Here is a 23,509-nt window from a genome sequence, read left to right as displayed (position 1 = left end):
TTTGGGGGGGTGGGGGGGTTGGGTTTGGGGAGGGGGGGGTTGGGTTTTTAATTTTTTTTCTTTTGCTTTTTTATTTTTTTTTTCTTCTTCTTCTTCTGCTTCTTCTGGGTTGTGGGTCGGTTTTTTTTTTCTAATTTTAATTTTTTAATATTCAGTTAATATTTAATTAAATATTAAATATTTTTTTAAGGTTTTAATGACGGAATGTATGACATTGCAACAAATTTGAAGATAAAGCATAACATTGAAACTTTTTAAAGACGAGGTATGAAACTGTTAATGACCAAATAGTTGAGGTAGTTTTTGTAATATTACCCTAATTTTTAAGATGGAATAAAAATTAGCTAAAAAAATAAGCAAAGAGATCTGGGTAATATATTATTCTCAGACAAGAGTATATGCAAAACTATAAAATTGTAGTATAGCAATTTTTTTTTTAAGAAAACATCGACGATACAAGCAAAATTGTATGTAATCAAATATAACCTAGTTACAAGCAATCAAGGTAATCACATTCTAATAGAATAATTATACATTGTTCCATTGTTCCATGGTTTACGAAAACAACCACGAGACTGAAGATAAATTCTCCATCAGTTAAATCCAAAAAGCCATTGAGGCCTAGGTAGTATAAATTCTTCTCTCAATTAACTTGAAGTGCTTCTCCTTCTCGTGTGCATCCTTGTAAACTCGTCCCTGGTTTGTCATCCACGCCTCGAAGATCTCCGACGTGCTTCTCCGCTCACTGAGAGATGATTCGGATGACGACCACAATACCAAAAGTAGCACAATAAGGCCAAGAAGATCGATTGATCTCATACACATATATTTATAGAGTTAATTTGAGTATAAGTTGAAGTTTAGGATTCCTTGACGCACAAGGATGCAAAGCCCAAAAAGGCGAGTAATGAAACCCTAATCTTCTAACTAGTGTAGGAAATAGAAAATAGAGAATCCAGATAGAATCTGGAATGGTTTTATTTCCTTCGTCCTTCAATTTTCTTATACAGTAAATTCAATGGAAAACATTAATTTGGCTCTCAATTGAAGAATGACAATATACTAATACCCGAAATGTGACATAACGCACACTTTGATTTAAAGTGTTGACATAAACAGATTCTTATGCAAAATATAGTAAATTCCCTTCTTTTTCCTGTCTACTTTCTTATCAGTACTTGTTTCTGCAGAAGACAATGTGAGCATTGGAAGTCTTCTCGCTTTTTTTCAACTTGTCGAGAGACGCCTTTGCAAAGCGGGGTGGATGAACGATGACCATTTTCTTCAAGTTGCGAGCATGCTCAAGGATAAACCTTGTAAACTCAACTGGGTTAGACCCGTAGGAAAATTGGGAAAGCTCTACAGTTACCTCTTTAAGCTGAGAAACAAAAGGAAGGTTTTGTGACTTCCAGTACTTCGTATTAAAACCTGAACACTGAAAAGGAGACAAGGCAGCAAGTAGATCAATTGCAAAGTTCCTAAAACATATCAAGAAATTCATAATAATTGCCAAATACAATCTAGTACTTACATCATTTTTACGGTATGAAAAGCATGACGGAGTAGACGCCAGGTACAAAATACTCAAATTAGGCATTACCCTAAGAAGAGAAACCAATGGCAACACTAGTTTATCACTAAAGCTCCCAATGTTGATACGGAAATCAGAAACATCATCTAATGGTGGTACTGACACATGACCTTCCTTGAACAAATCCTGCGGTTAATTGAAAAATAAAAATTAAACAAAAAAAAGAAGTAATATGTTGTATTATTACCAAAATCAAGTAAAAAACCATCACTCTCAATTCTGTTTCAGATAACAATTAGCCTGAAGCGTAATGATTTTACCATGATGGTATTTTGATCTAGCGTTAGAGCTTTAACCCGTTGTATGCTGCAAAGTAAGTCAAATGCCTTCCCTTCCGCTTCATATGCTTGAGGGGCAAAAGAAATCTCAGCCTTTTCTAATATCCCCAGCTGGTCGTTGACGACCGTGTTCCCAGGCCATTCCAAATACTTAAGATTCGAAGCAAAGATACTTAATGACCAGCACCACTTTGAACTCCACTCTATGTGTATATCTTCAAGTTTCTCACCACTGATTTTGAGTTGATGAAGTCTATCCTCACTAGTCACAATACTAAAAGATTTCAAAGATGTGCTTTCAATGGTGATATCTCTTTCCCCACAAACACGATCAAGATTTAATTCTTTAATGCACTTGCAGCATGATGAGATCCAATTGAAGAAATCCTGACCTAAAGTTACATATTTCAAATTCAAGCATTCGAGATTAGACAAACAAGCTAAGGAGGGCGCTTTGATAGTTCCATGAAGTATGCGCACCAACAAGGTCCTCAAAGATCCACAAAGAAAGATGCAAGATGGAAATTCAAATGGCTTCTTCACGTCAGGTAGAATCATATGAAGATCAAGCAGTTCCACGTTGCACCTTACAACATTCTTGATCCATGGGATGATTCGACATTCCTTGTCAGCACAAATGCTAGGGGTTTCACAACGGTGATTAAAAACCCGCATACCAATATGTAAGTGATGTATGTTGCTATCCCCACGTAGGGTGAAGAACCTATCAACAGAATCTGAAAACCTTGACCACTCATCACACGTGGATACATCAAATTGCCACAAGCTAAAATTCAATCCCGGGGTTGACAGATAGAGTTCCCTGCAGCGTTTGGATAAACTGCCAAAGCGAGTGAGGTCTCTAAATGTGACTAAGGAAAGGATGTTGTGAGCAACTCCTTCTGGAAGATTACTAAGCCTGTCAGCCGTACACTCCGTATAAACTCCTAGACCCTCACAACTTGCGGCAGCCGCCCGCTTACTCATTCTGTGCCCTAGTTGCAAGATAAGCCATCAAAACATAATTGAAGAGTTACGAGACAGAATTGAAACTGGAACTCAAAACCTGTTATGGCAAGCTCAGCTCCAATCGGAAATCGTTTAAGTCATAACCAATCATCATATGTTTTCATTAGTTATAATAACCACAAGTCTTAGAATATGTGCGTGTGTGTGTGTATATATATATATTATTGAAACGAGAGAAAGGAGGAACCCTAATTTTGCAAGTTTGGGAAAGTCGTATCAGATTTCAAAGTCTGTGAATAAACTCTTGAGAGAGATTTACTTACCTCTGGAAGCAGGAAAAACTGGTAGAATCAGGCGAATGCAAAGCTTACTTCAGCATCTCCAAAGGAAATTGTCAGATCCCTAGGTTCCTCGAGCCCTTTACCTCTTTTTTCTATCTTTCGGACTCCGAATTTTATAATTAAATCAGAATCTTTAATTTATGGATAATGCTAGTTAAATTAAATTTACAAAATCAATGATATGTTACCAATAAAATTAAGCGTAATAATTTAATCATTAACTTCCATATCATTTAATCTCTCTATCATTACTCTTAGGTAAGGAAAAGGATCATCTCTGGATCTCTTCCACCAAATCCTCCTTGTCAAACAATATGGGCCCTTGAAATTTGATCCAACGACTAAAGTTACTATAACTTTTAAAGTAGCTCTATGTTTGTAATCGTTAAAAATCAAATTTTAAGGATCCAAATTAATTGATGGGGAGGATTTGGTGGACCCTTCCCTTAGGAAATTAATTTCTAATTGATGTAATTTGATCACATCAAAGTCCTTTTGTTTTGATTTGATTTGTTTGATGAAGCTCTCAGATGCTGACATATGACACTTTTATTAGGTTTCGTTTGGCAGCATGTAAAAATGATTAGATATGATAAATAATATGGACCCAAATGTTTGGCGTTGTTCCGTACTAAATAGCACCTAGATTAATTATACCAGGCCCACATGATTTATATAGTACATACCTATTAATTTATCCTCCCTAAAACCTCAGGATTATTAGTCGGGTGGGAAACAACGCTCACTCTCTCCCTCTTTGTCCCTTACTCGTCGCGTTCCTCTCTCTCGCATCGTTCACAAGATTCATTTTTGTTGTCGTCGTTCAGCTGCCGTCGTTCTTCTTCTACTTTTCTCTGCTCCGCCCTAAATTATTAGGGAAGTTATAGATCCCTTCAAATTAAGTTTTAGAACTCCATAATTTCGATAAAATTCTATGAAATTACTGACGGATGGACAACTTCTTGGCTAAATTCCTACCGCAATGGAAATCCAACTAATAGATTTGGTTAACAGGATCTAAAACCCAACGACCTGCAACCGCCCTTTTGTCGGAATCTGGAGCAGATCTCATCGATTCCTGGAAAACTTCAAGAGCCAAAAGCTCTGTCAATTCTCGCCGACGTGGTTGGACCGTCGTCTCCGCTTGAAGCCGCACCTTCACAGTGCCTCGATTTGTCGTAAAACACACCCTTAACTGATTCATGTTGTCTGCAGAAGATCAACCAAAAAGGGTTTTATGCTGAAGATGAATGACAAATTAAAGGCAGTGCCTTTGTGGATTATTCTATCATTATTTTTCTTTTCTTTTTTCATTTTATTAACAATTTTTCTCTTAAAACTAATATGGATATTTAGCAATACTACATATACCGTGCGGTACCAAATACAGTATTAATAGTTGATTTTTAGTTCAATACTGCACTAAACGTCCGACTAATTTAGTCAATACTCTTCGATGACTATTTATCATGTCTGATTGAAATAGTCAATATAGCTACCAAACGAGATCTTAGTCGTCTAGTTGATAAGTCAATTGCACATGTATTATGTGGTGCCCACGAGTTGAAACTTGAACCAATTAGCTTTCACTAGTTAAAGGTCAAATTTTAATTAATTGACAGTAGGAATTTTCTAATTGATATGGATTTTTTTTTTTTTTTTGTGATAACGGATAAATTTCAATACCAACACACAACAAGTACAAACATAATCCCTAATACAAGATAAGCACAAAAGAGAAGACATGCAACAAAACACAAGAGGACAAGCCCCAAAACTAGCTTTAGAGCCCAACCCACGCAAAAAACACAACAATGAAACCCAAATGTACAACTCCTCTTATGCCTGTAAACGCTATCACCAGAAAACCCTACAACGATCACCACGATCTGTCGCCCACCACTATCGCCTAAGACACCTGCAGGAACACCAGACTTGATGTAGAAGAAGGATGCATCATCCACCAAGGACCACCATACCAACCGTTGCCACGAAATAAAGGAAGCCTGCAGGAAGAAAGCGAGCAACATCGCCACCAAGGGCGAACAATGGGGAGGACCAACAAGGGCCAACAAAGGTGGTACCCAGGCCAAAGATCTACACAACCTCCCGTAGATCCTCGAAGTATCGCGGTGAATATATGTGGAAGACGATCGGAATTGAGTCTAACTTATGAAAAATATGAAGGGAGATGGATGGAGGGGGATGGAAGGGAATAAAAAAAAAAAGAGAATCCGGATTGAATCAGAAATGTTTTTCAGGCCACCACGCATGACGTGAAATGAAAGTCCTTATTAAAGAACCCTCGTAGTATTCGGCTCAAACTCGTTCCACAGTCGGCCACCCTGAACCCATACTCGAGAACTGCACAACACGACATTTCTAGGAAGGAGTTATCCTAATTATGATGACAAAACTTGTGGAAATACTTTAGTCTCAACTTTTAATCCCTTGGTCCTTCAATTTTCTTGCATAGTAAATTCTTAATAGACTTTCATGACGAATTGCATACTGCCATACCCAGAATCATATTAATTTAAAATTACATATCGATAATTCAATATCCATTTTTTTTTGACATAAAACAAATTCTTTCTGCAAAATATCAAAAGTTTATTTTTCCTCTCTACTTTCTTCTCCCCATTTCTTTAAAGACAACCTGAGCATTTGAACTCTTCTTGCTTTCGTTCAACTTCTTGAGAGACGCCTTTGCAAAGCGGTGCGTATGAACAATGACCATTTTCTCCAAGTTGCGAGCATGCTCAAGGATAAACGTTGAATACTCAACTGGGTTAGAACCGCAGGAGAATCGAGAAAGCTCTATCGTTACCTCTTTAAGCTGAGAAATGAAAGGAAGGTTTTGTGACTTCCAGTATTTCATATCATAACCTGACCACTGTCAAGCCAACAAGCAGATCAATTGCATATTTCCAAAACATATTATATATATATATATATATATATATATATATATATATATATATATATATATCAAGAAAGTAATTATAATTTTCAAACAGAATCTTTTACTTACATCAGTTTTACGGTATGGAAAGCATGATGGAGAAGAATTCATGTTCAAAGTATTCAAGTTCGGCATTCCCCTAAGTAGAGAGACCAATGGCAACACTAGTTTACCAATAAAGCGTCCTATATTGAGGCACAGATAGGAAACATCATCTAATGGTGGTATTGACACGGAACCTTTCCTGAACAAAGCCTGCGATTTATTAAGAAGAAGGATTAAATAGAAAGAAGTAATAAGATCAAATTGCAAAATATTTAGTTTTTATAAACAAAAAAGAAAAAGAAGGGAAAAAAATTAGCCCAAAGTGTAGTCTCTTTACCATGATGGCATTTTCGTCTAGAGTAAGAGCTTTAATCCTGCGTGTACTGCAAAGTAAGTCAAGTGCCCTCCCATCCTCCGTATCTGCTCCAGACCACAAAGAAATCTCAGCCTTCTCTAATACCCCCGACTGGTGGTTGACGAACGTATTCCCATTCCATTCCAAGTACTTAAGATTAGAAGCAAGGTGGAAATTGGAGTGTTCCCATCACTAGACTGATATTAAGATCAAGTACTTCAACGTTGCAACTTAAAGCATTCTCGATCCATGGGATGATTCTACCTTTCTCATTATTACAAAAGCATGGGGCTGCACAATGGTGATAACAAACCGACCATCTAATACCCAAGTGATGTAACTTGTTAAGCCCACGAAGGTTCAAGAACCTATCAACAGAATCCAAAAGCCGAGACCACTCATCGCAAGTGGATGTCTTCACTCCCAACAAACTAAAATTCAATCTCGGAGTTGACAGGTAGACTTCCCTGCAGCGTTTGGATAAACTGGCAAAGTAAGTCAGGTCTCTAAATGTGAGCAGGGAAAAGATGTTATGCGCAATTTCCTCTGGAAGGTCACTAAGCCTGTCTGAGCTACACTTGGTACCAACTCCTCGACCGTCTTCAAAACTTGCAATAGAGGTTAAGCAACGACGCCTACTCATCGTGTGCCCTGGTTTGAAGGATAAAAGATTGAAACACAACTCAAGAAATACTAGATAGAAATCGAAACTTGAACTCAAACTCAAACTCAGAAAAACATGTTTGGATAGCATCAGACAGACTTCAGTATATTTCTTACAAGAAAACTAAAAACCAAAATAAAGGCAAGTAGAAGTATTCAACAAACACAAATCATCAGCAGCAGCTCCAATAATATATTTCCTTCATCTTCAGATTTTTGCATTAGCAATAACATGCACAACTATGTTGGATTTTAGAGCATCTTCATCATTAATAAAACATGAATAGGAATGAGAAAGATGGAAATCTTTATATGAAGGCAGCAAGGCACGGGAGAGATAAGAAGGCAGAGAGCTTTTCATTCAGATTTTCTGATATTTATGGCTCAGCACATAGGTCGACTGATAAGAAAATGGGTCGACTAAAAAAGACAACAGTCAGCCATTTTACACAAATCTAAGCCATACACGTGGCAAAAGATCAGGGACCCAAACCATTACATAAAAGACATAAAAAATAGACAGAAAACAGAAGCAAATGATTAACTTTAACACTCCCTCTTAATGCTTTGCTGCTTCACTCCCAAAAGTTCTCTTAGGTAGATGAATCTGTCCTTTGGTAATGCCTTGGTGAAAATATCAGCAACTAGATCTTCTATCTTGCAGTAGACCACTTCCACTTCCTTGTCTTCCATAGCACCTCTAATGTAGTGATGCTTTAGACCAATATGCTTTGATTTACCATGACAGACATGATTCTTGCTCATGGCAGTAGCTGACTTGTTGTCACAAAGGATATGAGTTGCTGATTCTTATTTCTCACCAAAATCTTGCATAATTCTTCTCAGCCACACTGCTTGAGAAGTTGCAATTGAAGCCGACACATACTCAGCCTCTGCCGTTGATAGTGCAACTAATTACTGTTTCTTAGATGCCCAAGAGAATACACCAGTCCCTAGTGTAAAAGTATAGCCAGATGTGCTCTTCAAGTCATCCACACTACCTCCTCAATCACTATCACAGAACCTATACAATTTTGGCTCAACATGCCTTTCATACATAATACCAAAGTCAAGTGTACCTTGTATGTATCTTAGGATCCTCTTTGCAGCTCCATAGTGAATGCAAGTAGGCTTGTGCATAAATCTGGACAACAAGCTTGCAACATACATAATATCGGGTCTAGTCGCTGTCAAATACAACAAACTCTCAACTAGGCTTCTATACACAGATTCATCAGCATCACCACTACCATCTTCTTTTTGAAACTTTTCATTCACAACTAGAGGTGTTGCAACAGGCTTGCAACCAACCATTTTGAACTTTTCTAGAAGTGTTTTTGCATATTTCTTTTAAGTAATAAAGATACCATCATTTGATTGAATGATACTAATTCCCAAAAAATAATGCAACATGCCTAGATCACTCATCTCATATTTCCTCATCATGTCATTCTTGAAATTCAAGATCATTTTATCACTACTTCTAGTATAAACCAAATCATCAACATATAAGGAAACAATAAGGATATCTGAAGTACCTTCTGTTTTGACATAGAGGGCAGGTTCATTCTCACTTCTTTGAAAACCCCTTTCATTGAAATATGAGTCGATCTCTCCATACCATGCTCTCGAAGCTTGTTTCAGACCATAAAGTGCCTTCTTAAGCTTGTACACCTTGTGCTCTTGTCCTTTAAGTACAAATCCTTGAGGTTGATCAACGAACACCTCTTCTTATAGGACTCCATTTAGGAAAGCTGACTTGACATCAAGTTGGTGTAGAAACCACCCCTTCTGAGCAGCTACAGAAAAAAGGCCTTTGATTGTTTCATGCTTAGCTACTGGTGCAAAGGTTTCTTGGAAATCAATCCCGGGTTTCTGAGAATAACCCTTTGCTACCAATCTAGCTTTATTCCTTTGAACGGAACCATTTTGATTGAGTTTAGTCTTATAAATCCACTTCACTCCAGTGACGAAGTTGTCACAAGGTCTGTCCACTAGTTCCCATGTCTTGTTTTTCACAATGACATTGATCTCCTCTTGCATTGTAGCCTTCCATGTATCTTCTTTCACTGTATCATCAAAGTTTTCCGGTTCTACAACATAGAAATTACAGCTTTCATAGACTTCATTTAAGCTCCTTAACCGAACCGGTGTTGAACTTGGACTCGAAAATGTGGGAGAGTGAACTTGATGACCGTTTTCAGGTGACAGTTGTGGAATTTCTGGCTCAATTTCCTCTTCATTTGGCTGATTTTCTTCTTCAATTCTGATTAGTGCAGACTCCTCTCGTATGGTTGCTTGATTCCAATCCCACGAAGATTTCTCACTAAAGAGAACATCTCTACTAACCTCAACTTTTTTCCTTTTTAAATTGTAGAGTATGTACCCTTTTGTGTGTGAAGCATAGCCTACGAAAATACATCTTTCACTTGACTCATCAAGTTTTTGTCTTAGTTCTTTCGGAACATAAGCAAAGCAAATTGACCCAAACACTCTTAAGTGATTCACATAAGGCTTTCTTCCACTCCATGTCTCAAATGGTGTCTTACCTTCAACTGCCACTGTTGGATGCCTATTCATTAAGTAGACGGCTGTATTAACTGCCTCACCCCACAGATATTGAGGCATTCCCTTGTCATGCAACATTGCCTTAGACATTTTGACTATGGTTTTGTTTTTTCTCTCAGCTACTCCATTTTGTTGTGGAGTGTAGTTGACAGTAAGCTGCCTTTCCAAGCCAATATCTTGACAAAACTTATCAAATTATGTGGATGTGTACTCTCATCCTCTGTCACTTCTAAGAGCTTTGATTAAATAACCAGATTGTCGCTCAACCATAACTTGAAACTTCTTGAAGATTGAGAACACTTCTGATTTATGTCTTAGAAAGTATACCCAAGTCATTTTGGAATAATCATCCACGAAGATTAGGAAATACTTATTTCCCACTTGAGTAAAAGTCTTCATGGGTCCGCAAACATCTGTATGAATAAATTCCAATAGAGCTTTTGCTCTCCAAGCTTTACCATGTGGAAATGAATCTCTATGATGCTTCCCAAGTGCACACCCTTCACAGATTTCTTCATTTTCTTGGATACTCAGCAACCGATGCACCATTTTTTTTTCTTGTAGCTTTTTGAGACTTTGAAAATTCAAGTGGCCAAGCCTTTTATGCCATAGCTTTGAATCTTCTCGCACTTCCATCTTGAGTGTGCATACTCAATTGTAAGAGGAAAGCTTCTACTCTTCCTCATCTCAATCTTAGCCAAAAGTTGTTCACGATTCCTCCGATCATATATCTTGCAAGTATTGTCTCCAAAATACAAGTAGTAGCCATGCTGAATGAGTTGTCCAAGACTTAGCAAATTTTGCTTCAAATCAGGAACTAACATGACATTATCATTAATGAACATCTTTCCACTCTTTGTATGCACGACAATAATACCTCTTCCCAATGTATCGACTAGCTGCCCATTTCCCATTTTCACTTGGGTTAGGTTTGTAGTGTCAACATTATGGAGAATGTTCTTATTCGCCGTCATATAATTGCTACAGCCGCTGTCCACAAACCAAACTTTAGCTTCTTCTTGGACGGTTGTATCATGATCAACATAAAACATATTGGTCTCTTCATCTTCTGCTTCGATGTAATGAGCTAGCTGATTATCTTTGTAGGTACAATCCTTTTGCATATGCCCGAATCTGCTACATTTGTGGCATTTCACTTTTCCCTTGAACCAACATCCACCAGAATGAGCTTTGTCACAAATTTTGCACTTTGAAACATACGAACTCTTCTCAACCTTTTTCTTCTCTTCAAAATTACCCTTTCCTTCCCACGCTTTGTTTTTGCCTTTCCAATTCTTGTTGGACTTGGCTTTGCTTTGACTTGAACTAGCTTGAGTTTTTGGATTCACTGTAAGTGTTTGGAAAGCATTTTCTACATCATTGTTGTCATGCCTAGATAGTCTCTGAGCAAAACCTTTGAGAGAACCAATCAATTCTTCAACACTCAAAGTTGACAAATCCTTAGTCTCCTCTATGATTGAAACTATGTTGTCGTACTTTCTTGGCAAGCTAATTAGATACTTCTGAACTATTCTCTCATTAGACAGGGTTTCACCATAGCTTTTCATTTGATTAATAATCTCAGACAATCTACTCAGGTAATCATCTAGCAATTCATCATCTTTCATTCTTATGTACTCAAAATCTCTTCTCAAAGATTGGAGTTTGACAGCCCTTACCTTAGTAGATCCTCTGTAGACTTTCTCCAGCACATCCCAAGCTGATTTGGCACTTGTCTCATTTGAGATTCTTGGAAAAATTTCATCTGAGATAGCATTTTGGATGACCCCAAGAGCTTTTGCATCTCTCTTGATGTTTTCCTTCAGTTCCTTTGTCTGAGCCTCTATCAAAGCCACAGTACTTAAAGGTACCACATAGCCATCTTCAATCAAACTCCACAAATCATGAGATACAAAAATTGTTCTCAACTTAGTCCTCTAGAAGTCATAATTCACTTCACTGAAGATAGGAGTTCGAATCTCTCCACTGCTACTTGAACCAGCCATGAATTTGAAAAGTTTGATTCTAGGGTTTCACTTAGAATTTTCCCCCTTTTTGAGAATCAAAAAACGCCCAACTCTTTGATCAGATTGGCTCTGATACCATGTTGGATTTTAGAGCATCTTCATCATTACTAAAACTTGAATAAGAATGAGAAAGATGGAAATCTTTATATGAAGGCAGTAGGGCACGGGAGAGATAAGAAAGCAGAGTGCTTTTCATTCAGAGATATTTTTTGATATTTATGGCTCAGCACATAGGTCGACTGATAAGAAAATGGGTCGACTAAAAAAGACAACAGTCAGCCCTTTTACACAAATCTAAGCCATACATATGGTAAAAGATCAGGGACCTAAAACATTACAAATTAGATAAAAGACATAAAAATAGACTGAAAACAGAAGCAAAGGATTAACTTTAACAAACTAGTACTATGAATATATAATTTTATATCATATATATGAATCGACAATAACTCGAACCCTAATTTGTTAATTTGGGATTGTGGTATGAGATTCAAAGTCTGTTCTTCTATTGTTCAGCGTGAGAGATGTTTACCTCCAAAAACCCTAGCCTCATGCCCTTTACCAATTATTTCCTTCTTTTGCGCTCGTATTTGTATGGATTGTATTTGGACTTCTCTTTGTGTGTTTGGCCGTCTCTGTATATGTATTGTGTCGTCTTGGGCCTTGGTTATAATATATTTTTAAACTACCTATGATTGGTTGGTCTAGCAGCATTTGGTTTCCACTAGGATGAACTCTTAAGTTTAGTTTACACGGGTCCTAGATTTAATAAACCAGTTTGTTCTGTTGGCCATGAGTGTGAGGTTGGTCTGCTGAATTAATTGACGGCCATGGACCGCTATGCTGCACTTTCTTCCCCACATCAAACCTTCCCTGTTGTAGAATTTTCAATTTTCCAACCTAACATGATCAGTTGGTCTAGCAACATTCGGTATTCACTTAATGAAACGAACTATCATGTTCGATTTACATAAATACAAGAATAATATATAGAATGAGAAAAAATATGGTATTACAATTGTTGATGCACAAAATCAGCGAAGACTTTGGTACAACAGAAAGTGTCAGGTTTTATGACCTTCGCTTGGTTGCTTCGGTCACTAGTGAGGATAAGTACGTAAATGAATAGAGACAGAGAAGCAAACACAGGATGTACGTGGTTCACCCAGATTGGCTACGTCCACGGAGTAGAGGAGTTCTTATTAGTAGTGAAGGGCTTACACAAGTACAAAGGATCAAGCTCTCAATTTAGTGAGTTCTTGTGAATGATTTAACACAAATGGCATTCGGCAATATTGTGGGGGAATGACCCCTATTTATAGAAAAACTTGTAGCTTTGTCACATTGACATGTGTCATGTTATGATTGGTTCTTGATGTTGACACGTGCTGCGCTCTGATTGGCTTCTAATCTTGACACGTGTCGAGTAGTGATTGGCCTCCTGGTCGGAGGGGAACTCTTCTGGGTCCTTGACAGTATAGCGTTGGCCGGTGCTCGGTAGTTTCGGGATTGGTCAAGTATGGTACAAACAGTGCTCCCCTAAGTTCCCGAGTGAGGGAAACTCCTCGGTTGGGGACTTGCAAGATCCAATCCCTTGAGTAATCACGAAACTTCTAAGTACCGAAGTGTGGTCTGATCTTCATCTGCCCTTCTCTGGAAGTACTTTTCCTCCATCCGGGAATGGTGTATTTAGCTGATGTTGACGCACAAGGTAATGTATCAATTTCACTTGAAGCTTAGTTGTAGTTTCGGGCTTAGTCAAGTGTGATACAAACCCTATAGTAGGAGTCCCCCAAGTCGCCGAGCTAGGAGATCTGCCGAAAGAGGTGACAGACAAGGTAAGCAGTCAAACTTCCAAGTAAGCAACCCAGGATCAGAGGTTTGACGTCGGCTTCCGGTTGATTGTTCTCATTCTCCTTGTCTCTCATTCAACTGCCAGGATAAGGAGAAGCAAATGAATAAGAGATGATATGAGATACTTTTGCTTTTGAAGAAGTAACTTTCCACAGGCTTATTCTTGAACTGTGCTGGAGGGTTTTCTGGTGCCCTTCAGAGTATAAGGCCGACTCAAAAATTTGAGGGTCAAAACAAGTCCATCAAATCTAGAGTACGTTCGACCTTGATGATATGGGATACTTTTGCTGTTGACGGAATAATGAATGTGGTATGGAAAGGTGTCGTGCTGTAGTGATTTGTTTCAACTCACCGTTGAACCTTCTGCTTCAATCTTTTGCATGGCAGAAGTGGTGTGCAACCTTTGCATTTAAATGGTCCTTCAGAACATTCCTTCATAGTGACTCATCCACGCTTGGCAGCTTCAGTGTAAAGAGCCAATATCTGATCAACTGTCATGAGGTATTTGCCGGTGGAATTCGTGACCTTGACAGCAGTTGAGGATGAGTACTCGAGAGCAATGCTAAGTAAGCAACCAGGCAAAGGCTCCAGGCAGTCAGTTCCAAATTGGAGGTTTGATTTCAGGTTCCGACTGACTGCTCTCTTTCTCCTTGTCCTGCAGGTGTGGACAAGGACAAAAACAAAGACAGGGAGAAAGCATGATATGGGATACTCTTGCTTTCGACCCTGATGATATGAGATACTCTTGTTCTTGGTGTGGCTTATTTGCTGAGGTATTATCGGGGGGAAATAAAGCTGAGTATTTCGAGAGGTTATGTTGAGGGTGCCTTTTCGAATGCGAGAAAGGGTTGAGCATTTTTGCAGGTTTGCCTGTCCGTTGAGGAAGGAGGTCAATGTATATAGGGATTTCCCAATAACAAGTAGTAATGCTATTCCTTTACCCTTCTTGGTCACAGCAATGTAGTGGGAGCTGCCAGCCTCATGTGTTTTAATTTTGTCAGAGCACTTTGAAAAAGTGGTATGTGGTATCTGGAAAGCTGATATTACGTGTGAAGATTACAGACAAGCTTTATCTAAGGAAATCTGGCTCTCGAAGTTCTGAGAGTTGTGCCTCTTCGGTTTTCGAACAAGCAATCCCGTCGAGGATCTGACTCTCGAGATTCGGAAAGCGGTGCTGCTCCGGTTTTTGAGAAAGTAATTATGTTGAGAGTCTTTTCTCGAATGTGAGTAAAGGTTGGACGTTCTTGCCAACTTGTCTTGCCGCAAAACACGGAGGTCGACACACATAGGGACTTTCCAGTTGTCAAGCAGTGGTGCTGTTCCTTTACCCTTATGGGTAATAGTAGGGTAGCTGGAACTTCGAAATTCTCGTGCCTAAACTTTGTCAGAGATCTTTGACAAAGTTATATGTGGTACCCGAGGAGTTGATGGTGCATATGGAGAGCGGTGATTGAACAGTAAGATTCACGTGCTTTCTACTTCACCAGAAATCTTCGACAGATTGCCCGTAATTTCCGCAAAGCTGATTGTGCATGTGACAGGTGCTGACGAGGCTGCAAAAGCAGGTGCTTCTTCGATTTCTGAGATCGGCCCTCGTGGTCTCTGAGCAGCCCAGCTTTTGAGAAAGCAAACGCCTCTTCGATTTCTGAGATCGGCCCTCGTGGTCTCTGAGCAGCCCAGCTTTTGAGAAAGCAAACGCCTCTTCGATTTCTGAAGCTCCGTCGAGTGCAGATTTTTATAGAGGCTGGCATTAAGTTCCACAGCACACTTGAATCTCTACCAGTAGAAGCTCATTTCTTGCACTTCTAAGATCTTGATTTGTCTGACCTCTTCCTTCTTCAACACATTTGAAAATGTCTGGACCCTCCGACCGTCGTTTTGACTTGAACCTTGGAGAAGAGACAGCCACGCCTTCTCCAGACAACATATGGCGCCCATCCTTCATATCCCCTACTGGTCCTCTTACCGTTGGGGATTCTGTGATGAAGAATGATATGACCGCTGCAGTGGTGGCCAGGAACCTTCTCACTCCCAAAGATAACAGACTACTTTCCAAACGGTCTGATGAGTTGGCTGTTAAGGACTCTCTGGCTCTTAGTGTTCAGTGTGCAGGTTCTGTGTCTAATATGGCCCAACGCCTATTTGCTAGAACCCGCCAAGTTGAATCATTGGCTGCTGAAGTGATGAGTCTCAAACAGGAGATTAGAGGGCTCAAGCATGAGAATAAGCAGTTGCACCGGCTCGCCCATGACTATGCTACAAACATGAAGAGGAAGCTTGACCAGATGAAGGAATCTGATGGTAAGGTTTTACTTGATCATCAGCGGTTTGTGGGTTTGTTCCAAAGGCATTTATTGCCTTCGTCCTCTAGGGTTGTACCTGGTAATGAAGCTTCAAATGATGAACCTCCAATGCCTCCTCCTTCTGGGGTTTTGTCAAGTACTGAGGCTCCGGATAACCACCCTCCGGTGCTTTCTCTTTCTGGGGCTCTACCGACTGCTGAGACTTCCTCTAAGCAACCTTTGTGAAGGCTCCCTTTTGTTTGTTTATTTTGACTCATGTATATGTACATATTTGTGGCTTATCGAAAATATTAATAAATAAGCTTTGCTTCATTTCAACATATTGTGTTAAATACACCAAAGCCTTCTTCATAAAGTTCTTTGAATTTTTGCTTTTGTTGAAACCTGTATTGTTGAAGCTTTGTGAGTGAAGCATGTAGTTTGAGGTAGTGTTCCCTTAATTTCCCGAGTGAGGAAAACTTCTCGGTTGGAGACTTGAAAAATCCAAGTCACTGAGTGGTTGTGAGACTGCCGAGTATCAAGGTGCAGTAGCATATGGTGGGAGTCCCCCAAGTCTTCAGGCGAAGAGAGTTGCCGAATGAGGTGTCTCGCGTGTTACTAATTTGTCAAAGTAACGAATTCTTGTTTCGATGTCACACATTCGTATATGCTTTATCTAAAAATATTTCCAACTTTTGTGTGTTTGATGCTGCATGCTATTGACTAGACAAGATCAAGTGCAATTAGTAGCTTTTCTCTCTTTTTCATCTTTTCTTTGGTGGAATTGCTTTTCGTTTCCACTAATCAGCCTGAGTGGATGCAAGATAACACCTTTCTCTATAGCTCAGATTGCAAAGTCGTCTTCATGAAAGTTTTTCCTTATCTTGTGAACTACAACATATCCAAATTTGAGATCCATCGGAGTAGTACAACTTCAGAAATTCAAGTATGATGAGTAACTGTTCATCAATGTTCTGTTAATCCGTCAGACTTGTTGTGAGCTTCGAAACTCCATTTTCTCTTGTTCAGATCAACATACTTTCTTCATCGAAGTTGTTCCCTAACTTGTGAACTACAACATATCCAAATTTGAGGTCCCTCGGAGCAGTATAACTCCAGAAATCCAGGTATGATGAGTGACTGTTTATCATTTGTCTGTCAACCCGTCAGATTTGTTGTGAGCTTTGAAACTCCATTTTCTCTTGTTCAGATCGGTATGCTTTCTTCATTGAAGTTGTTCCTCAGCTCGTGAACTACAACATATCCAAATTTGAGATCCCTCGGAGCAGTATAACTCCAGAAATCCAGGTATGATGAATGACTGGTTATTATTTTTCTGTCAACCCGTCAGATTTGTTGTGAGCTTCGAAACTCCAATTGCTATTGTTCAGATCGGCATGCTTTCTTCATTGAAGTTGTTCCTCATCGTCTCTTTCATAACATATCAAAAATTCAGAATGAACTAATGGTTAAATATTTCCAGATCTTCGAAACATCACAGCAGCTTCGAAATCTGCAAGAATCCGACTGTCATGTTTGGAGCTTCAACACTTTAATTTCCGTCGCTCAAACAGAAATGGTTCCTTCTTGAAAGTTGTTCATATGCTCAAGAACTATAGGGTGTCCAAAATTCAGCTCCATTGGAGAAGAGCAGAGGTTGCAGAAATTTGATAAATGAAAGGAGGCGGAAGAGGGAGAGAGAGAAAAAGTCTCTTGGGTTGGATTTCTATTTTGGGGCAGATTCCAATTTTTGTAGCACCTTCATTATTGATGAATTGCTTGTACTTTTGTCCATTATGAAACTTGGGACTTTGGCTTGTTGTTGGATCTATTATAATATGTTTGGGAACATATATAAGTGAATAAATAAGAAGGAAAATTTTGGGCCCTTGTGGGTGTAAAACAAAAAATGTTTATGTTTACCCAAGTGTTTTTGTACAAGTTCAAGGGCATCTTGGGTTTTGTGAACAAAATTTGTTTATTTGGAGCAAGGTTTTGTGTTGAAGCTTTGTAGGTGAAGCTTTGGTGTTGAAGCTTTCTAGGTGAAGCTTTGATGGTGAAGCTTTGTAGATGAAGCTTTGTAGATGAAGCTTTCTAGGTGAAGCTTTGATGGTGAAGCTTTGTAGATGAAGCTTTCTAGGTGAAGCTTTGATGGTGAAGCTTTGATGGTGAAGCTTTGATGGTGAAAGTATGTAGAGGGAGCTTTCTAGGTGAAGATTTTTTAGGTGAAGCTTTGTAGGTGAAGCTTTTTTAAGTGAAGCTTTTCGGGTGAAGTTTTTTTTTTGGGTGAAGCTTTGTGGGTGAAGCTTTTTAGGTGAAGCTTTGTGGGTGAAGCTTTGGAGGTGAAGCTTTTCGGGTGAAGCTTGTTGGGTGAAGCTTTTTAGGTGAAGCTTTGTGGGTGAAGCTTTTTAGGTGAAGCTTTGTGGGTGAAGCTTTGGAGGTGAAGCTTTTCGGGTGAAGCTTTTTGGGTGAAGCTTTTTAGGTGAAGCTTTGTGGGTGAAGCTTTGGAGGTGAAGCTTTTCGGGTGAAGCTTGTTGGGTGAAGCTTTTTAGGTGAAGCTTTGTGGGTGAAGCTTTTTAGGTGAAGCTTTGTGGGTGAAGCTTTGGAGGTGAAACTTTTCGGGTGAAGCTTTTTGGGTGAAGCTTTTTAGGTGAAGCTTTGTGGGTGAAGCTTTGGAGGTGAAGCTTTTCGGGTGAAGCTTTTTGGATGAAGCTGTTTTTTTTTTTTTTTTTTTTTTTTTTTTGGCGCTTGACACGGTCTTCATTTGCTTGTTTTGTAGTGACTATGGAAGACGGATTGCTTTCTGATTGAGAAGGGTTCTGGCATCGCTTGCTATGAATGTAAAAGAGTGAGGGCTGAGTTGGCTAAATTACCTCTTTATTGAATTCATTGCCAAATGGCCTTCATTACATAGGATGCCGAACGGCTATAGCTCAACACTTGTACATCGTGAGTCTATTTGTAGTAGTACTTCAAGTGATCAGTGTTCCATGGATGGCCAAGGGTCTTGCCATCAGAGCTTCTAAGTGTGTAAGAGCCAGGGCGACTGATGCCAATGACTTCATACGGTCCATCCCAGTTTGGACTAAGTGTGCCTTCACTCGGGACTCTGTCGCAGAGTAATCTTTTCTTTAAGACCCAGTCTCCTATTTTGAAAGAACGAGGCTTGACCCTAGAGTCATAATAGTTGGAGATGCGCTGCTTGTAGGCGACATTCCTCAAGTGAGCTTGGTTTCTGTGTTCCTCGACTAAATCCAAGTTGAGGGTGAGTTGTTTGTCATTTTCACTTTGAATGTAGTTCTGGACTCGGAATGTTGCTTGCTCGAGCTCAACAGGGACAACCGCCTCTGTGCCAAAGGCAAGTGAGAATGGAGTTTCTCCTGTTGAAGTCCGATATGAAGTGCGATATGACCAAAGAACTTGGGGTACAAATTCTGGCCAACAGCCTTTAGCTTTGTCCAAGCTGGTTTTCAAAGTGCGCTTGATTATTTTGTTGATGGCCTCAACTTGTCCATTAGACTGGGGATGAGCTGGAGAGGCAAAGCATAAGTTGATGTTGAACTTAGAGCAGAACAACCTGAACTTCTTGTTGTCAAACTGTCGCCCATTGTCAGTGACTATCGCATTGGGAATGCCGAATCTACAAAGGATGTTCTTCCACACGAAGTCTTCTATCTTTGCCTCAGTAATGGTTGCCAAGGGTTCTACTTCGGCCCACTTTGTGAAGTAGTCCACTGCAACGACTGCGTAACAGACTTTGCCCTTCCCTGCCGGCATTGGGCCGATCAAATCAAGTCCCCACTGGGCGAAGGGCCAAGGGCTGATCATAGGAGTAAGAGGCTCTGGAGGGGAATGAGGAATAGTTGCATATCGTTGACATTTGTCACATGAGCGGGATACTTTGATGGCATCCTGGTGGAGTGTTGGCCAGTAATATCCTTGGCGAAAAGTCTTGTGTGCTAGGGACCGAGATCCAGCATGATCTCCACAGACTCCCTCATGTATTTCCCGAAGGACGATTTCCGCCTCGGCAGGCGTAAGACACCTTAAGTATGGCAGGCTAAAACCTCGCTATTGTGGCGATACCCTTGACGCGGGTTTGACCCACTGCATTGACTGCCTGAGGGCGAGCGCTATTGTGGCGATACCCTTGGTTATCGGGATAGTGTCCCTTACTCTTTTTACTGAAAGGAGAGTGGTGAGGATGGAAATCCTTCCTCTTGCCTTGAAATTGATATGTCTGTTGATTCGGTGAAGCATTATGCAAGGCATGGGGAGGTGCCACTGCTGTTTGGAAAGTCGAGGTCTTCTCATTTAGGTGAGTCTGGCTTCCACCTCCCATTTGTTGATAAAGGATGGTTGTAGGGGGTTTCTCCTGATATGTCTTTGCCTCGGCGGAGGCATGGTTATAAGCCTGCGCCATCACCTCAGAGTAAGTCTTCCAAGTATTGGCATTGATCATGTATTTAAAGAAACAATCACGTAGGCCTGCCGTGAAGGCTTTGAGGGCAGTCTTGTCGTCTGCCTCGGCACACCGGGAGTATTCATGGCTGAAGCGGCCAACATACATACGTAATGACTCGTCTGGCTTCTGGCGGATAGTGTACAAGTCATCTGCAGAGTGCAAGCGATCGGTTTGGAAAATGTGTTGGGAAACAAATAGTTTCCTCAATTCCTCAAATGAGTCTACCGTCTCAGGTGTAAGACGACAATACCAATTTAGAGCTCCACTAGAGAGGGTGGAGGGGAAGAGAAGACATCGCTCTTCGTCGGTGTGCATCCGGTATGCCATGGTGGATTCAAAGAGGTTAAGGTGCTCAATCGGGTCCTCTTTTCCAGTATAAAGTTGCAAGCCAAGCTTTTGCTTTGTCTTTGCTTGAAGGGGGGTGTTGAGGATCCTCCTTGTAAGAGGGCCAGGCCTGGGTTGGTTCCAGTCAGGTATTTCAGCCTGACGTTCAGCCTTCAACTTGTTTACTTCCTCAAGAAGTTGTAGGACAAGGGGGTCCTGAGCGGAGTTATGTGTCACTGGAGCTTTCTTTCGTAAATCTCCATCTCCTCTTGGAATTAGGAAGGTTTGATCAAGGGCATGTGATTTTTCCCTGGACTCGCTGTACTGGCTTCCAGGGTATGTCTGTCGGAACACCTCTGAGTCCCCTGTACCCTCATGTCTCTCTAGGACTTGTTGCCCCTTCCCCAAATTAGTGGCCGGCTTGGGCCGTGGCAGGGGACCGAGTCTCTCAGAAATCCTTGGGTCATTAATCTTTGAGCTTATATGGATGGAATTCTCTCGACGTTGCTTCAGGAAATCCCGACAATCGCGAAAGACGGCTTTCGATCCTTCTGCCCCTTCAGCAAAGAGGTGTCTCCCTCCACTTCTCATGGTTCGGGTCGAAGCAACTGGGTTAAGAGAAGCCTCATGTTGATTATCAAGTCGAGGGGTAATCTGTTCCCTATCAGGGATATCTATGTCGAATGCATGTGACCCTCCATGTTGGAGGGCACCCAGTTGATGGTTGACTTCCACGGGGGCAACAAGCTCGCGTGTCTGAGCTTGCCTAGCTTCGTGGAGTGTCTCGAAGAGCTTCTCATATTGCTCCTGGAGGACCTCATTCCTCATTGCTATCTTGTTGTTCTGAGCTTCCAACTCATCGACTTTAGCTTGAAGAAGAACTCGTTTTCCTTCCTTCTTTCGTTGTTTCGCACTATGTGCAAGGGGGGTGTCATTCTGTGTGCTGTGGCTTCCTTCGCTTCCCATGTTGGAGAGGGATACCTGGTCAAAAGAAAGTGTATGAATGATAGAAACCAGCTTGACACAGCTGAAGAGAGTAGGAATAAGTGTCGTTCCCACAGACGGCGCCAAATGTTGATGCACAAAATCAGCGAAGACTTTGGTACAACAGAAAGTGTCAGGTTTTATGACCTTCGCTTGGTTGCTTCGGTCACTAGTGAGGATAAGTACGTAAATGAATAGAGACAGAGAAGCAAACACAGGATGTACGTGGTTCACCCAGATTGGCTACGTCCACGGAGTAGAGGAGTTCTTATTAGTAGTGAAGGGCTTACACAAGTACAAAGGATCAAGCTCTCAATTTAGTGAGTTCTTGTGAATGATTTAACACAAATGGCATTCGGCAATATTGTGGGGGAATGACCCCTATTTATAGAAAAACTTGTAGCTTTGTCACATTGACATGTGTCATGTTATGATTGGTTCTTGATGTTGACACGTGCTGCGCTCTGATTGGCTTCTAATCTTGACACGTGTCGAGTAGTGATTGGCCTCCTGGTCGGAGGGGAACTCTTCTGGGTCCTTGACAGTATAGCGTTGGCCGGTGCTCGGTAGTTTCGGGATTGGTCAAGTATGGTACAAACAACAATAATTATTTTCCATGGTCCTTGAGTTGTCCTACTTTGTATCAATAATTTCTCGATGGTGTATGAGCCAACTTAATCACCATTCATTAGTCAATTTAACTCTCAATCGAAGAATGAACAAATAATGGAATTATCACCCTCAATTAATTTTGAACAAATGTGTTTGTACCATACTTGACCAATCCCGAAACCACTGAGCACTGGTCAACGTTATACCGTCAAGGACCCATAAGAGTTTCTCTTCAACCAGGAGGCCAATCACAGCGCGACACGTGTCGACATTAGAAGCCAATCATAGCGCGACACGTGTCAACATAAGAAGCCAATCACAACACGACACGTGTCAATGTCAGAATGAAACTAGAAACTCTCTTAAATAAATAGAGATCATTCTCTCACAATATTTCCTAATGTCATTTGTACTAAATCATTCACTTGTACTCACTAAAGGAGAGCTTGAACCTATGTACTTGTGTAAACCCTTCACAATTAATGAGAACTCCTCTACTCCGTGGACGTAGCCAATCTGGGTGAACATGTACATCTTGTGTTTGCTTCCCTGTTCCTATCCATTTACTTACTTATCCACACTAGTGACCGGAGCAATCTAGCGAAGGTCACAAACTTAACACTTTCTGTTGTACCAAAGTCTTCGCTGATTTTGTGCATCAACAAAATGCATAATTAGTAATTAGTTCCACAAAACATATTGATTTACATAAACGTGACAAACATCGGTTGTTACTCGCACTAAACATACCGATCATATATAAAAACCACATTGACATTAAACAATTCGTCTGCATAATAATGAAAATGTCCACTTCTATATCCACTCAGTCCGAAAGACAACTTCAGCATTTAAAATCCCCCCGCTTTCATTCAATATATTGAGAGACGGCATTGCAAAGTTGGGTGGATGAACAATGACCAATTTCTTCAAGTTGCATGCATGCTCGAGGATAAACCTTGAAAACTCAATTGGGTTAGGCCTATAGGAACCTTCAGACATCTCTATCGTTACCTCTTTAAGCTGAGAAATGAAAGGAAGGTTTTGAGACTTCCAGTATTCCATATCATACAGTGAACACTGACAAGGAAGCAAGCCGACAAGCAGATCAACTGATAATTTCATATCAAGAGACTAACAATTTGCGTTTACAAAGAAAGGATGACTACGTAGATTTTAACTGCCA

General features: G+C 40.3%; 1 protein-coding gene and 1 long non-coding RNA gene across 3 annotated transcripts; one reads left to right on the top strand and one right to left on the bottom strand.

Moving 5' to 3' along the window:
- Positions 1–947: 947 nt before the first annotated feature.
- On the bottom strand, positions 948–3,294 carry LOC103450825 (F-box/LRR-repeat protein At4g14103-like). 2 transcript variants are annotated; one of them, XM_008390219.4, is made up of 4 exons: positions 3,162–3,294; positions 1,852–2,857; positions 1,532–1,717; positions 948–1,435 (listed from the first exon to the last, which is right to left on the bottom strand). In XM_008390219.4, the coding sequence occupies exons 2-4, from the start codon at positions 2,854–2,856 to the stop codon at positions 1,172–1,174; spliced, it is 1,455 nt and encodes a 484-aa protein (XP_008388441.3). In that variant the 5' UTR covers position 2,857; positions 3,162–3,294; the 3' UTR covers positions 948–1,171. The 2 variants fall into 2 exon arrangements, with proteins under 2 accessions (XP_008388441.3, XP_008388440.3); XM_008390218.4 differs by having other exon boundaries at positions 1,852–2,864; positions 3,162–3,285.
- A 13,628-nt stretch (positions 3,295–16,922) lies between these two features.
- On the top strand, positions 16,923–17,568 carry LOC139190217 (uncharacterized). The gene is made up of 3 exons (XR_011574299.1): positions 16,923–17,065; positions 17,149–17,246; positions 17,422–17,568. It is a non-coding gene; the product is annotated as an uncharacterized lncRNA (long non-coding RNA).
- Positions 17,569–23,509: the final 5,941 nt, after the last annotated feature.

Source organism: Malus domestica, chromosome 12 (genome assembly GCF_042453785.1).
Source record: "Malus domestica chromosome 12, GDT2T_hap1".
Classification (NCBI taxonomy): Eukaryota; Viridiplantae; Streptophyta; class Magnoliopsida; order Rosales; family Rosaceae; genus Malus; species Malus domestica.
The sequence above is the reverse complement of the archived record's forward strand: the minus strand, read 5'-3'. Positions and strand labels throughout refer to the sequence as shown.